This window comes from Cygnus atratus, chromosome 15 (genome assembly GCF_013377495.2).
Source record: "Cygnus atratus isolate AKBS03 ecotype Queensland, Australia chromosome 15, CAtr_DNAZoo_HiC_assembly, whole genome shotgun sequence".
NCBI classification, from domain to species: domain Eukaryota; kingdom Metazoa; phylum Chordata; class Aves; order Anseriformes; family Anatidae; genus Cygnus; species Cygnus atratus.
Window position 1 is genome coordinate 1,443,018 of NC_066376.1, and position 16,259 is coordinate 1,459,276.

The 16,259-nt window shown below is 55.3% G+C and overlaps 1 protein-coding gene across 1 annotated transcript in view; it reads left to right on the forward strand.

The window, feature by feature from the left end:
* The first annotated feature begins 12,663 nt into the window (after nt 1-12,663).
* The window catches only part of PKD1 (polycystin 1, transient receptor potential channel interacting), an 85,054-nt gene continuing 81,458 nt past the window's right edge, over nt 12,664-16,259 (forward strand). The window contains exon 1 of the mRNA XM_050713733.1: nt 12,664-12,926. Coding sequence (XP_050569690.1) covers nt 12,664-12,926 — 263 coding nt within the window. The remainder of the gene's footprint in view (nt 12,927-16,259) is intronic.

Here is a 16,259-nt window from a genome sequence, read left to right on the forward strand (position 1 = left end):
ACTGTCCCCAGTCTGTCTCAGCAACTGGTTTCAGTGAGCGACACTTTGCATCTTTCTTTCTGACTGCAAATGAAGTGTCACCTGAGGCAATTGCAATGCTCTCAACTGAAATAAATGTCTTTAGCTATGTGACATATTTCCAGTGGCGCGGCCTTATCCTTCCTGGAAAAGGAGGCTTGAGCAGTCATATCGAAGCAAGAGTGGAAAATAAATCTCTCTGGTGAGAAGCCAGGCAGGCACACAATGAAGATGTAAATAAGTAACAGCGCTTGCACAAGACCGGGAGGAGCTGAGGGCCAACACAAAGGGGCTCAGGCAGGCTGGGAAAGCTGGAACCAAAGCCAGAGTCCAGATGCCCACCACGGTGATGCCAAGATGTTGCTCGTGCTGTGGCCAGGATGAGCTTTTCCCTTTGCTTCCACAGGAGTGGGCACAGGAGCAGAGCTGCACAGATGGATGAGGGTACCCCCATCCCCCAAGGCTCCTCTCCTCCCCTCCTGGGCACACAACACCTGCCCCTGATGACGCTTCCCTGTGTGTGCCAGAATAGCTCTGTCAGGGGCATTTAAACCCGCAGTTAATCCCTGTTCTGCTCTCTCAAAACACTCCCAGTAGGGGAGAAGTGGAGAGCAGAGCTCTGGCTGCTTCCCCCATGGATGAGGGAGACAAGCTGGGGTCAGGAGCTCCTGTGCGTGGGTTCTGGGCGAGATCCCACTTCTCCCCCCCCGAGCCTCGTGCACGGCTGGAGGAGCTCTGGGCTCCCACACAGACAGGACCAGAGAAAAAGCTTTCACGACAGAGGCTTATCCCCCTCATCTCGCTCTCTTCCTCCTGATGATCCATCCGGGAGATGGAAGACCTGACTTGTCAGAGCAGACTTGATGCCAAGGTTTTGCTCTATAATCTGATTTTCCAGGACAGCTGCAGTCAATAGAGGCCGAGGCCTTGGAGCAAAGTGCAATGCTGGAGCCATCTATGGGTCTGTTGGATTTTTAGCTTGTCCCTGTGCAGTGCCAAAGCTGCCATGGAGCACTTCCCTGCCTGGGAAAGGGGGCGTGCAGCCCCCAGCACCCTCGGGGCAGCCTCCCGGGAGACCAGCGCTGCTGACGCACGAGGACTTTGCTTTTCCCCGCTCTCAGCCACAGCTGATGGTGATGGAAATCTTGAAGAGCCTCGTGTTCACGAGCAAACAAAGCCAGCTGCTTATCACGGCCACATCAGAGCAACGCCATATGAGGATGGCCCCTTATCGAGGGTGGCAGCAGGGAAGCGTGCTGCTTGCTGCTGCCCTTATCAAAGGTCGCGTACTGCAGAGCCGGCAGTGGGGCTGATCCCGCTGCCCCCAGCCCTGGGGCTCAGCCTCACGCAGTGCCAGAGCTCAGAGCAGCGCGGCCACAGGAGGAGCATCTCCAGCAAGTTTTTCTCCTTCAGAAAATGTGTGTGAAGAGGCACAGCCTGCTCACAGATCTCAGTCATGCCTGGAAATGTTGTTCCCCATATAGTTACAGGAACTAATCAGATAACTACAGCTGAAATAAGGGGAATGTGTTTGCTAAAAATAGATTAATGGAACAACACACGCCTGAAGATACAGCGTGCCTTGGGGAAGCAGGACTGCGGGATCTGGCAGGGCTCTGAACAGGGCCAGCAGCAATGGTGGCTATTTGTTACTCTGGTATATCCACGCGTAAGTAAATTTGTTTTTAAAGGCAGAAAATCAGCTCATCCCCATCACGGCTGTTAGCCGAGGAGGCTGTTGTATGGCACACATGGAGGACAGGGGATGCCAGCGCTGCGAGGCAGCTCTCCTCCTGCTCCTCCTGCTGTACCAGCAGCCCCACAGCACCGAGGGGCAGCCCCAGGCCCTGTGCTTGGTGCAGGATGAAGCCTTTCCTGGCTGTTCTGAAATTGGGGGTGGGATGAGAGGAAGCCTCTGTGGTCACGCTGCTCCCGTGCCTGCACCCATCTCCCCCTGCCCACAGCTGCGAGGTCCCTGGAAATTTCCCCTTTTGCTTTAGGGACTGGACTGCATTTTGGGTGTTTCTGCCTGCCCTGGGCAGAGGTTTGGGTGTTGTCTCCAGCCAAGGGGCAGCACAGGGTGCAGGCAGAGCCACCCAGTGCCCCACATTGTGCAGGCAAGGGTGTTACGGGAGGCTCACTGCACACCGTGGGCGCACGGACATGTGCCATGACAGGGACTGCCAGTACTAGGGGGGTTATAAATGAGCTCGTTAAGGATGGCACCTGCCTTCTGCTCAGCCTCCCCCATCTGGGGACAGAGCTCTGCACAGAGCTGGAGACACGGAGATTGTGTCTGGGGCTGGGCACCGGCTCTGACCAGCTGTTCTGCACAAACACTGCATTTTGGGAGTTTAAATCTAGCTGTTTTCTCCGACATGGAAATTTGCAGGGTTCTCTGCGTGCCAGAAGCTGCATGCCGTGCTTGTAGCCAAGCGAGATATTTCAGCACGAGGCCAGCCCTCCTTCCTCCCGCCGGCCCAAGCTGCTCCATCCCTGGCTCGTGCTGCAACAGCCCCTGTGTTCTCCTGGCCTCAGCTGCTCCTCGTCACAGCAGCAGCCCCCAGGCACGGATCCCCACGTTCCTAGGCACTGCCCTCCCCGGCAGGGACACCCGCTTTGTCCTTGCCAGCATCTGCCAATGCCTTTCCCAACAGCCCGAGCCTGCTGCTCTCCTACTTCGTTGCCGGCTCAGGCGGAGCGGAGTTGTGCCTGCAGCAGGAAGGCTGCAAGGACGAGCTATTCCCATCAGAGACGATGTCAGCTGCACTGTCTTGGAAGATATTCATCTTCTTTGCCTGGTGCCCTGGCAGCTGCAGGAGAGCCGGTGCAGGCTCTTTCCATGCTCTGCTCATAGCGCAGCTCAGCTTGCTCTGCTGTCACCTATTGCAGTGCCTCCAGCCAAGGTTACGGGGACTGCTCTCCCAATCCCTTGTAAACCTGGTGTCCCTTCTCACTCTCTGTACTGCTACAGATCATTTGCCAAGGGCAAACACAGCTCTGACTCCAAAGTCTTAGAAATGTTGTTTAGAAAGGACCTGAAGACATGGACAGCACCTGGACGGGAGGTGCAGGCAGGCAGTCAGACAGGTGACACCGTGGTGACGGGGCCAACATGTCAGTCACGGTGCTGCCAGTGCAGGTGTGACAGAGAGCCTGGGCAAAATACCAGGAGCTCGGTCTCGTGCTGTGCACGAGCAGACAGACCTCCACGAGATGTCAGACAGATGGGACCCCCCCCTTCAGGAGCACCTCCACCTCCAAGAGCAGTGCCCGAGCACAAGAGGCACGGAGATGTGCCGGGAGCGGGCACGGGACACGCGTGGGGCTGGGGACCACGGCACCTGCCACGCTGGGTGAGTCGAGCGCTTTCCCTCTGCCTGCATGGAAGGGTCCCAGCCCACACAGAGCTGAGCAGTCATTGTTCCCTTCCTCGCCACTTATTGTTCTTCCCTCCCCATTGCTCATTTACCTTTGAACACTTCAATCTTGTTGCCTTTGTCAGTGTTGCTGGCTTTTAATTGAAATTCCTCAGACATCTTCTCATCAATGCAGCCCATCAGTTATTTTTGTGTGGGAAGCAATTGTTTTCCTTTTGCAGCTGTGAAAGTTAAATTCCAATGTTTTGCTGGGAGACTGTTTTTGTCTCTTCCCTTTCTTATATTGCCAAGTCAAGTCTTATATTGCAAACCTCCTTCCTTTGTCTGGTTATTTCATTTTCCATCTCTTCTGCGCACAGTCCCTCTGTTTCCATCCTTGGCTCCTTAGCTTCTCTCTCTGATCTGTCCCGAAGGGCAGTTTCCACCTGCTGCTTTGCCCACCCTTCATCACTGTTGTTTTCCCCACAAAGCACACACACCGAACCCTGGGCACCAGGAGGCTGGGAGCTCAGCCTGTCGCCCAGTCTTTGTTTCCTGGCATTCAAACCCATAATTTATTCACGGCGCAGGTCCTGTTTAACAAGTGGCACTGCACTGGCCTCCCCTGCCCGGCAGTGCCCGGGGGCTCTGCGCTGCCTCTGCTGCTGGTGGGACCCCAAAAGTGCCAGGGCTGGGGCTGCCACCCGCCCCCTCCCCCCCAGCCCTGCAACCAGCCCCTGCAGGCTACCAAGTTAACGCATCGCTCACGTTGCTGCTTTTGGAGCAAGTGGTGGTCGTGGCAGCAGATGGCTCCCCGAGGGGCTCAGTGGATGATGGAGCTGGTTAGACGCCATTATCCCAGCACGTGCAGCCCAGAGGCAAAGCCTGGGCGCTCCTTCACCCACTGAAGTGCTCCGTTAGCCCCTGTCCCTCTCCAGAAGGCCAAGGCAAGAGAAGAAAACATCTTTCCCGGCACTCCACATTCAGTTGCAAGCCCCTGCCTGTGGCAGCACCAAGGCCCAGGCTGGGCTCAGTCCCCGTCTCGCCAGGGGGACAAGAAGCCCTCAGTGCACCCAGCTGCCCGTCCTGGGCTCAACCCTGCGCATGGGGCACAGCTTCCCCGCTGCCCCTAGGGAAGCAGCACTGGCAGCCTGGGGTTACCCATGCACAGCACCCAAGGCAGGAGCTGTACCTGGGGCAAGCAAGGCACAGCCTGGCTGCTGCAATTAACTGCAAAATAATCCACAGACCCCTTGCACTTGAAGGGCTCTGCTCCCTGCAGAGTCAGCAGGTCAGCATCCCATACCCCTGCCAGCAGGGTGCTGGCATGCAGGGACTGCCTCAGCAATTCCCCATGGGCATCCCCAGGGAATGGCGGTGCTGCCCTGCGCCCCCACCCGCCCCTTCTGCGCACAACAGGGTGATCGTGCCAGATCCTAATGAGCCTGGACTGGGCCCAGGCCAGAAAATTAATTTTACTTGTGCCAAGACAGAAATGAGCCAAGATTTCAGCCGATGGAGGACTGAGTGCATGAGAGCCCTCAGCCCGGCTCTGCTCCAGCAGTCACCCACGAGAGCTTTCAAATATGATGAAGTCGGATATTCAAAAGGCCTTTGAAATGTGTCCTATGGAGGGAGAAAGGGCTCAGTAACAAATGCTCAGCCTCCCAAATGAAAGATACTTTCAAGCTATTTGGTATATTTTAAATGCTTTTCAGACATGCCTCAATGACATCAAATATTTTAGAAATATCTTAAATATCTCATCTTAAAACCATCTGAGATATTTTGTACGGAGACATCCTGCAACGGGGAAGGGTTGGAATGTGGTTATAGTTTCAAAAGCCAGCGTGTAAACATCACACGGCGTGACCTTTATCTGCGCGCACTCAGCCGTTCCCAGCAGGGATGGGTTTGCACCGGTCGGGCCAGGGCCGGCAGCAGCAGCCCGGCCTCTCGCCTTCCTCATGGGGCCGGCACCTGCACTTGGCTCATGTCCCGCTGCTGTCTCTGCTGAGGGTGCTGCAGGGCACGCACGGATGCAGGCTGCGTGCAGGAGCAGCAGCATGACTGCAGCATGACTCCAGGGTGCGGGCACGGCCGAGGCTCAGCACCTCCGGGTGCAGGCACCACTGTGAGCGCTGAGGGGCTGCTTATCCTCCGGCATGTGGGTCAGGGAGAGGAGGGACCAAGGGGTGCTTCTGCTGCACCACCACCAGGACCCAGCCACTCACCCTCAGAGGCAGTGTCCACGGAGCTTGAGCAGATAACCCCCAAAAGCTCATCTTTGCAATCTGCAGCTCAAGCATTACAGACCCAGAGATACCTCGGGCCAGCCACAGCTCAGCGATGTGTGCAGCGCTCTTTGGGGCCCTGTAAAACAACAAGCAGCCCTAATGAGCCAGCGCGGCAGCATGCAGAGGCTCATAAAGCTGCTGCTCCAGAGAACGAGTCAGCCGCTAGGTGCCAGGCCCGGGAAGCAGCTCCTGCTGGAGCAAGTCATCGCATCACTGCTTGCTGTGAGCTTGTCCACGCTGTCCCCTCTCTGGTGGGGGAAAAGCAGCTTCACCTCCTGCTCCTGGCTGTTGTGCGAGCTTTGTGCAAGCTGGCAGGGGCAGAGCTGAGTGCCAGGGGGGTGCAGAGCTGTGCCCAGGGCTTGTTCAGCCCCCTGTCAGGGCTAAGGGGTGGCAGGTCACTGACCAGATGCAGGCAGTGCCAGGCTGTAGTTATCAGCCCAGGATCAACACACCTGCAACGATGTTCTCATGGTCTGAGCTGTCAGCACGTGGCGTTGCTCCAAGTAATTAATAATCTGGGCTATGGAGATGCATCTCAGAGCTTTAATAGTGTTTGTTAATGCTTTCTGAGGAAGGCTGAGCATTTCCACCCAGCAAAACTCCGGTAAGTTTGGGCAATTACTTTTTTCATGAAGATGACAATGAACGAGCAGCACGGCCAGCCCAGGGCCAGGCATTGCAAGGCACCCTCAGCTCTGCAATGTAATCAGCTTCGATAGATCCACTCAGCCAGCATCTTCTTGCCTACCATTTTCTGTGAGTTTACAATTTCTGTTTTGTTTAAAAGCGTTTCTTCTTTATTGCTGGAAACATCTTCTTCCCCAACAAAGATAAGGGTTGTCCCAGTCCTGCAAACATTTTGTCTGCAAGCAATTTGATTTGCATTAGCTGTCCTTCTGCAATCATAGGGACTAATCACATCTGAAAAGTTGCACGTGTGTAAGTGATCAGGCCTGCCTGGGGAAGGCATGGAGCGAGGCACAGCCAAATGCAACCAGCTACAGCCAATTCACAGCAAAAAAGCGACTGGCAAGTGAATTCTCCAAGCTGGCTTCTCAAAAGCAATTGCGTTGTGGTGCAGCGGGTCCTTCCCTGCCTGCCCTTCTGGGAACAGCCTCTGGGCTGCCAGTACCTGGCCTCCACCAGAGTCCAGCAAGTCCTAAGGCTCTGAATGCACATTTCTGCCTCCGCTGGCTGCCCTCTGGCTTCAGTTTCAACAGTGCTAATTAGCACAGAGCAGTTTTCTTCGCATCATTGCATTAAAAGCCAACAGCTTTTGAGGAGCATCTGAGTCCTTGTTAAAAAAATAAATTAATAATAATAATAGATCACATTTTCCCAAGTTTTCAAATGCAGAAGTATAACTGGAAGCCTGCTGCCAAGGGAGGCTGAGGCAGAGGGTGTGCAGAAGCACCTGCAGATGTGGTTCTGGGGGATGCCTGTGCATGGGGACGTGCTCAGTACTGCTGACCTCCCGGTTCAGTTCTGTCCTTGGGTGTAAACTAATCCATCAAGAACGGAGAGAGGGCGATGCCAGGACCAATGGGTGTGAGTGGGGAATGAGATGGGAGACCGCTTCCTAAAGCCCCTGCAGTGGGGAGCGAGCAGCTCCAGCCCCTACCTGACTTTTTACCCAGCTAAATTCGCCCCAATTACAAACGCCAGCCCCAGCGACATGATGCCTCCTAATGGTGTGGAGACACCAGCATTGCTCTAACAACGAGCGGGAGCAGCAAGGTGCGGGGGAGCCATGCTGAGGTTGGATGGGTGCTGGTCGTGTCCCATGGTCAGCCCCGGTGCCACTGCCCAGGGCACCTGCACCCTGCGCCCACGGCCAGCCCGTGCTCAGCAGCAGCATTCCCTGAGCCGCAAAAGCCTGGAACTTCAAAACCTATTGAGAGAGGAATAGTGATGTTTTGTTTGCTTTGAAGTAGTGTTTGGTAAATAAAACCAGAATCGCCACCAATTAGTTACTGAGCAGAAAGCATTGTCACTGCAACCGCTCGGCTCTCGTTTGCATTCACGCTATGTCAAATGGATGAAAATGATCAGCGTGAATAAATTCACCTCCTGAGCTGAAACTGCCCACAAAAGTCATCCGGAATAAGCCCAACAGAGGCATGTGCTGGCACTGCTGACTCAGCTCAGCCTCGTGCAGCTGAAAACCCCACACAAACTGACAGCCCCGTGCCTCGCTGGCGAACATCGCCCTGAGCACAGCCGGGGCAGGAGGTCCCTTTTCCAAGCACCCAAGGAGAAGCTGGGGGACACCGTGCATCCTGCCCGGCTGTGGGCACCACGCTGTCAGCACAACAGGGCCAGGCCAATGCATCCCGACCTCGTCTGCTGCATCCCATGCCCTGCACGTGCAGGTGGGTGGCTGGGAGCCCTCGGGCAGGGAGATCGCGGCTGAATTCATCCCCCGTGGATTAAATCAGCTTGGGATAGGGCTGAGACGCCCCTGCTCCTTGTGGCTGAGCCAGGACTAACCACCGCACATGGTCCCAGGCTGCGAGGTGCAGGCAGCACAGACTGGGTGCTGTCCTGGGGTGCGCAGCCGTGCAGGGGGAGGCTGAGGGCAGGAGCTGGGACAATCAGCAGCGTGGTGTCACTGGTAGGGACAGACAGGGTGCCCGCGCCTTGCTGCGCCAGGTGAGCTCCCTTTGCGTCTGACTGTAGTGCGCACCTGCTGCTGGGGCCTTGCGGATTTTTCCAGTTTTTTTTTTTTTTTTCTTTTTTTTCTGAGAAGCGAGGATAAAGGCAAGGCTGCGAGGAGGGCAGCCCGGCGGTACTAGAGGGCGCTACGCGTTCACAAACCGAGCGGCAGCCGCGGCGCAGAGCTCCGGCCCAGAGGATGCTCCGGGGGGGGGGGGTCCACAGCCCCCCTCTTGGCTCGCCCATGGGGATATGGGTGTATCCCATAGCCCTTAGTAGGACTGAGCCATGCTGCTCCTGGCTGAGCCACGCGGGAGGCACCTGGGCTAGTATTTACTGAACTGACACTGTGGAGGTGGTGATTTCCCCGCTTTTAATTTTCAGCCCTATCCGAAAGGTGCCAGGTGGAGCAGCTGGTGCCAGGGGAAGTCCGTCTGCAGCTGCAGGTCTCAACATCACCACAACAACGTGCAGGACCAGCAGGTACGCCTCATGATGTGAAGTCAGCTAAAGAGCCCTGCAAAAGAAGACTGAATGTAGATCAGTGGTGGCAAGTGGGATATAACATAGGATAATGGCTCAGCTGTCCTCTCCCCCAGGCCTTCTAGGCAAGCAAAAGTATTGTGTCTGGATGAAAGGCAATGGAGCATGAGGAGGTTGGCTGCAGTCATCTGGCCAAGGATAGCAGCTGGGGAGTGCTTGTGCTGGCAGGCAAAGCAGGAGCCAGACTGGGGGGAGGAGATGGCTCTTCTGGGGGGTCACTGCAGGTTGCCCCTTGCAGGATGGGCCGTAGCACTTGTGCAAACGTGCGTGGAACGCAGCCACAAAGCAACAACTTGCAGGGACGGAAGCAGCTGCCTCCCCCTGGAGAAATGGAGATCCTCACCTCCTTGGAGGTACTCATGTCCCAGGTAAAGGCAAGTGGGAAGCTCTTTTCCCCCTGGACATCTACAGAGGGCAAGCCGTGCAAGCAGGGAAATAATAGCAAATGAGCAACGTGGCCCTACGTTAGTACAGCTGCCCTCCAAAGGGCCCAAATGCTGTGACAAGGGGGGCAGAAGTTTAGGAGGAGGCTATTTTCCTGTCTTCTTCAGGCCACAGCCAAGGTATGGCGTGTGTGTGCTGCTGGCGGGGTCTCGGGGCCGTCGGTGCCACCGCAGACATCTGGGGAGCTTTGGGCTCTGGCTGGAGGCAGCGGGGACAATCCCAGCTGGCCACACAGCCCTGTCACGTTCTGCTGACCACAGCGTATCTGCTGCTGTGCTGGGTGCGTTCAGCCTGCATTGCTGGTGGGACAGGGAGAATTAACACCCTCTGAGTTGGGTTTTAATTCTACTTCAAGTAAACAGTATTGAGAAACTCTCCATTTGCCTGCCAGGAGGAGGGACCAGAAGAATCCCGTCCCCACAAGAAGCCATTCCCCGCCTCACAGTGAGCAACAGCCTCCCAGCCCCCGAGTACATTTTCCACTTCCATCATTTTCCGCAGTCTGCGTTTTAAAATCCATCCCAGCTCAGCGATGAGACCTTCCTCCAAGATCAAAAATTATGGTTCAATGTGAACAAATTATTGTCTTGCAACTTGGTCAAGATTTGCTGTCTCTTTTCCCACTCACTCAATTATTTCCTTGTTTGCTGCCCTCATTACAGCTTGGCAGCCCCAGCATTTGGGGGAGAGCCCTTAACCTCATTACATCCGCTGGATTACATTAGTGATCTAATCTGCTGACATTTTCTCCTCGCTGTTATCTTAAGAAATATGGACATCAGTGCAGGAGATTAGGGAAGAAAAACAGAAAGCAATTTACAATTGAGGGAGCGGAAATAAATACATGGTAGTCACATGAGGAAGTAGTAACCGCTGAGCTATTTTGGGCACAATACATCATGCAAAAGACGATGTGTCTTTACAGTAGATTTCAAGTCCAAAAGGCACAAAATGTTTTCAGAAAGTAAATTCTCACATACATTAAGCATCATGCCAAAGAGTGAAATCAGACACTGTCAGGCTTCTTATTTAAGGCTTGTACAGCATTTGGACGAGGAAACGCAGAACCCCAGCTAATAGTCTGCTGTCACTCCTCTGGTTTCAATGGGATGACACGCACCTCCAGCCAAGCAGGCACTGATGGGCTTTGTTGGGTCCAGACCATACACACAGGTAGAGCAGAGGGGCAGTGAGCAGCTCTGCAGGCACAAGGCTTCACAGCCCTCAGCGGATGTATGCCAGGGCTCACAGGTCAGTCCCTAGAGAAGACGACGAACAGCAGTGGTAGCAGGCTCAGGCTCACATCATTTGCCTGGTACCACCCCGAACAATTGTTCTGGCTCCTTGTTGCTCACGCCGTTCAGATGCTCAGGACAGCCAGCACCTCTCTCCCACCCCTTTCTGTTGTGGTTGCTCCCCTGAAAGCTGCCAGGCAGATTTCCTGAGCCCCAGAGTTGACAGGACCCCATCAACACAATGCGTGCTGTAGTGTCAGGATGGCAGCCCCCCAGCACGCGGGCCGCTGGAGAGCGAACAGGGTGGTGACAGAGCCCCCCAGCAAGTGGGCAGCCCCCACGGGTGGCAGGAGGCTGTGAGCGGAGGCCAGCCTCGCTGGGCTTTGCAGGTGGCTTTGGACAAGCACAAAGGGCCTTTTGCCCTGTGCCTGGGCAGCTGGCTGGTGGAGGGGTGCGACCCCTCTCCAGGTGAGTGACTGCCTGTGATCCATCCAGCCCCTCTCACTGAGAGCAGGATTTCTTGGATGGCAATTGCTGCTGCAGCTGTGATTGAACAGACTTGGCTTCAGCTGTGCACACGGGCGGTCCCTGGGGCTCCTGTGGGCACACTTGCATGCTTGACAGCAGGGCTGAGCTGTGATTTCCTGTGCTGAACTTAAATGTTATGTATAAATAGTTTAAAAGGTACAAAGGGCTGCAAGAATTAATGTAGTTGCATTTAAAAAAAAAGTTTATAGGTATAATGCTCTTGTTTTTATTTAGCAAAAACCCTGCTGAAAGTCTTGTCTAGATCTGCAAGTCTCCTAACGAGAAAGTGTCTTTGGCTGGCACTTCAGACATCAGAGCCCACTGAGCTCAGCAGCACCTGGCTCTGGGGGATGTACAGGATTTATCCCTCCACCTTTCGGTCCCAGCCTCTCAGATTTCCCTGCCCCAGCCACTTGGTCTGTGGGGGCAGGCCCCTGCCCACTGCTTCCCCCCAAGCTCCTCTGCCTTTCTCAGCAGCCTGGTGCCATGCTCTGACCTCTCGCACAGCCTGCAGCATGCTCTGAGCAATCCCTGCTGGGCAGGAGCTGATGGCTCTGGTTTCCAAAGCGATGTGGCACTGAAGATGACGAGCAGTTCAAAAGCAATAATTTCTTCCATTTCTTCCACGTTTTATCTGAGCATCTCCCCTCATCCATCCTCCCCTTGCCTGATGGCTGGGGCCACACTTTGTGCACACACACACACACAAGCGGCGCTGGGAGCCCGATGACCCCGCTACGGCCAGCATTAGAAAGCAGCACCGAGTAGCGCCTGCCCTCGCCTCTCTCCAGCACACCCCAAATACCTGCCGTGCCCTAGGTGTGGAACACGCACCCTGCGGCCCGGCCAGGATCTAAAGCCACCAAGTTGTGGTGTACTCAGCACCGGGCAAGGCCGGGTGCAGGCGAGCCTCACGTTGCCCTCGGGAGGAGGCACAGCTGCCCGGGGGGGGCCGAAGGGCCCGGCCAGCAGCACACCCCCAGCTGCCTCCCGAACCCCATCGCCCAGCAGGGGCCGGGGGCTCCGTGCCCGGTGCGGGAGGCCGGGAGCCCTGCGGGGAGGCGGTGGCGGCAGCACCCCCAGCTCCCCCCGTACCCCCGACACCCCCAGCCCCCGCAGCTCCCCCGTACCCCCGACACCCCCAGCTCCCCCCCAGGCTCCCCGCAGCTCTCGGCGGCGCCGGGGCCGGGCGGGGCGGGGGCGGGGGCGGCCCGGGCGGGCGGCGGGGCTGGAGCGGCGCCGGGTTTCCGCCGGGCGGGAGGCGGGGCGGGAGGCGGCGGGCCGCGGCCCGGGCGGAGCGCACAGCCCAGCCGAGCCGAGCCGAGCCGGGCGGCGCCGGGCCGGGGCTGTCAGCAGCGGCAGAGCGGGAGCCCAGCGGGGCCGGGCCGGGCCGGGCACCGCGGCGGGAGCAGCGCAGCCCTGCGGGGAGGCCGCCATGCCGGGCTGGCGCTGAGCCGGGCGGAGCGGGACCGGGACCGGGAGCGGGAGCGGGGCAGCGCGGAGCGGAGCGGAGCGAGGCCGGGCCCGGGCCGGGCCGGGCCGGGGGAGCGGCGGTGCGGGGCCATGCCATGCCCGTAGGGAGAGATGCCTTTTGGAAATGGAGACACTGGATCACAGCGCAAACATGGCGTCCCCGCGGCGCGGCTGCCCCTCTCGGGCTGGTGCCTGCTCTGCTCCCTGCTGTGCGGGGGGCTGGCGGCCAGCAGGACCCCCCCGGCCCCCGCCTGCCAGCCCTGCGCCGCCGACTGTACCTGCGCCGGCGGCCGGCCCGGCGCCGCCTGCATCGCCAACTGCTCGGCCCGGGGGCTGCAGCGCCCCCCCGGAGCCCCCCCGGCTGCCACGGCCCTGTGAGTACCGCGGGGCGGCGGGGCCGGGAGCGGGGCTGCTCGGGCTGTGCTGCGGGGCACGGCACCGGGACACCCGGGGAAGTTAGCCGGGGGGGGGGGGGGCTGCGGCGTTAGGCGGCTGCAGAAGGGAAAAGGGCTTCGGTGCGTGAACCCTGCGGGCCCGGCTGCGGCGCTGCTCGGCTCCGGGAGCCGGAGCGAGGTGCCCGGCGCGGTGCTGGTGTCCGGGCGGTGACGGCCGCTGGGCGCCCCGGCACGCACCTGGAGGCTCGCTGCCAGGGGCCGGCCCCGACCTGGTGCTGCCGCTCGCCGCTCCCCAAGCGCTGGTGGCCCGCGGGGCAAGTGAGACCCCCCCGGAATTGTGCAGAGCAGAGCTCCCCGTGGGCATATCCAGGGCAGCCGGGGGTGTCTGGGGTGCTGGGGGCCGCGAGACAGAGGGGAATGGTAGGGGAGAGCTGTGGCAAGAAATGAGCAGCTGGATGCGGCTTAAAGGCTGTTCTGTTCACAGCAAGCGAAAAAGACTCGATTCAGAAGTTCAAATCAAAATTCTATGACAAAAGTGCTAGAATGGGGTGACCGTTGTGCTTGCGTCTGGGTACTGACTTCGTTGTTTTGGGAACATCAGCCCGAAAGGTGTGTGTCTTGGAGGGGTGTTAGAGTGGCCCGTATGCTCAGTCCCTTCAAGTTACTGTGTGATGTGAAAAACAGCAAGGGGAGAAGTTGTGGGGGTTGTTTCTCTTCTCTTCTCTTCTCTTCTCTTCTCTTCTCTTCTCTTCTCTTCTCTTCTCTTCTCTTCTCTTCTCTTCTCTTCTTTTTTTTTTAATCAAAATTTGTTCTATATATGGAGTAACTTTCCTCTTTTTGAGGACACAAAAGCTTTGAGTGATTCATGTAGGAAAGATGACGTGGGGTCCGGCATGATAGAAGAATCTCCCTTGAACTAATTTCTGCTGGTATTTCAATAAGTTAAAGGTCTGCTTTTCTCTTCTAAGTTTCTACTTTGTAGTGTCAATATAGACGAACAAATATTGCAAAAGTCATAAATACCACAGAAAACATTAAATCGGCAAGATGCATCTTGATTAACTTCAGGAAAACACACAACCTGTATGTCTAACAGATAAGGTGTTTTCCAAGTGTTTACTTACATGACATGTTTCGACTTTTCCAAAGAAAACCATTGCTTTGTGCAGAAAGTCCCTAACTGGGAGAGGCTGATATTTATCTAGGGCTTTATGAGGTTGTGTTATCTGTTGTTGGTTAGACTTGTGGATCTACTGCTCCGAAGACTGAACGTACCGTTGCAGCAGAGGTGGAACGTGCCAGGGCTTCGCTGGTCGCTTGTCGAGCAGCCTTCTGAAAACTGCTTGTGATAGGTTGCTCCTTTGGCTGCTTGAGGATTTGGGGCTATTAGAGTGCGTTTCTAGGATTATTAATTTTGGTAGTAAGTGTTTGAGACTGTTTATGTTACTGTTGTTCAGAGGCATTGAGTTACAAAAGCTCCCAGACCATTTTGGATTGGATCCTGTTATGCGACGACAAATTGAAGATAGACATAAAGCTTGGGCAGGTCAACAAAACAAAGTGTCCAGAGTGCGGGAAGAGGGAATCCACTAAAGCAAATCGACTGAAAATGCAGGGTGGCATTACCGATGTTTTCTTCCATTTTTAATGGGGAAATAATTCTTTACTGCACTGTTGAGAGCAGTGTGTTAAGGGGAGGAGCTTTGCTCCACTGAGGAATGGTCGTCAGCCTGTAGTGGACAGTAAGGTCCCTTGTTAGCCAGCTGATCGTCTGGTGTGTGTAGTCGTGGCTCAGGTGAAAAAATGTGTGCTGGTAATCTAGTGACCGGTGAAGATGTGCTGAAGTGGTCTGCTGTGGCACACAGGTGTCCTCTGGGGAGAAGTTTACTTTCCTGATTGATCTCCTGACAATGAGAAGGAAGGCAGGTGTGCTTACGTTGTTGTTATAACCATGAAAGATTTACAGATGAATTTTGGTTGGGGTGAGAGGGACTCTGGCTCATGACTGAGTGAGGTTATGTAACCGGTTTTATCTACGTATTTCACGTTTCTTTTACTGAACACCATCAAATTAGGTAAATAATGCTTTTAATAATTTGCTGCCTGTTCTTTCATTAGAGGAAAAAAGTTATATCTCAACAAAATATTGCTTCTTAATTACTCTGAAATGAAAACAGCCTTTAAGAAGGCAGAGTTCAGAAAATTACCGTCACTGAAGCTCCCTGATTCTGCGGCAGGCGTGTGCCAGTAGTTGCACTAAGCAAACGTGACACCGTACCACACTGTGCAAGTAAGGCCTAGGAAATGAATTCCTCTTGTATCTGGCATCGTGGACCTAGCAACTCTGAATAACAAAATGCCAACTTTGGCAGCGCTGTTACTATGAATACAGAAGAAATGCCACATGGAGGTATCACTAAGGAAATACGCTCTGCTGCTTGCAGCCGTAGCTGGGAGCAGTGTCCGGGCAGACCGAACGGGGATATCGGCCCCAGCCCGCTGCTGCAGCCGGGTTCTCGAAGTGCAGTGCAGAGTCTGGCTGGAGGCAGGAGCAGAGCCTATTTTTTCCAAAGTGTCTGCAGTGCGCAACGTAAAAACTGTGCTTCACGAGCAACACGCTTCAAGTGGCAGCATCTGCACTTCTGAGGTTCTCCATGTGGGAAATGTTCTGCTCTGATCTCTTTGCACGTGTGTTGCTTTCAGGGCTACTGGGTTTTGTTCACGTTTACTTTCAGACCTGGCTGTTTGACGAGACGGTATCGCCTCTTTCATTCTTCAGCTGAAAATAAACCTCACAAAGATGTTCTGACTTTCCCCTGCAAATACTGACCGTTTCTGGCATATCTTTAGTATCGTGGTAGTTTTGAAGGAGAGATTAGAATCTCAATTTGTAAGACTGTAGAGCTGAAACTCCCTTATTTTTCCTCCCTCATTAACGTGGAGCACTATTTGTGGATGGGCAAGAAAGAGAAGGTGAAAATATCAGAGTGACTCTGCTATTGCCACACGCCTGCATAAGCTTTGCAGGTTTGGGGGTCATAACTTTCATCCAAAACCCAGTCTGTGGGTTTTTTTGTTTGTTTGTTTTTTGTAGATTTGGCAATGAGTCCTGGGGTTATGCTGCCCAGCTGGTGACTTCACCTAAGCAAACCTTATAAAAATAAACAGATTTCACGATTCAAGAACCTACAGTCTGTAATAAGTCTTTAAATTGCAAGAGTTGGCAATGGTCAGTAGATTTTGGTATTGTTACATGATGTAGTAAAAGCTTTTTCAAAACTCAAGGTGTCTTCAAAAGCTATTGGAAAAAAA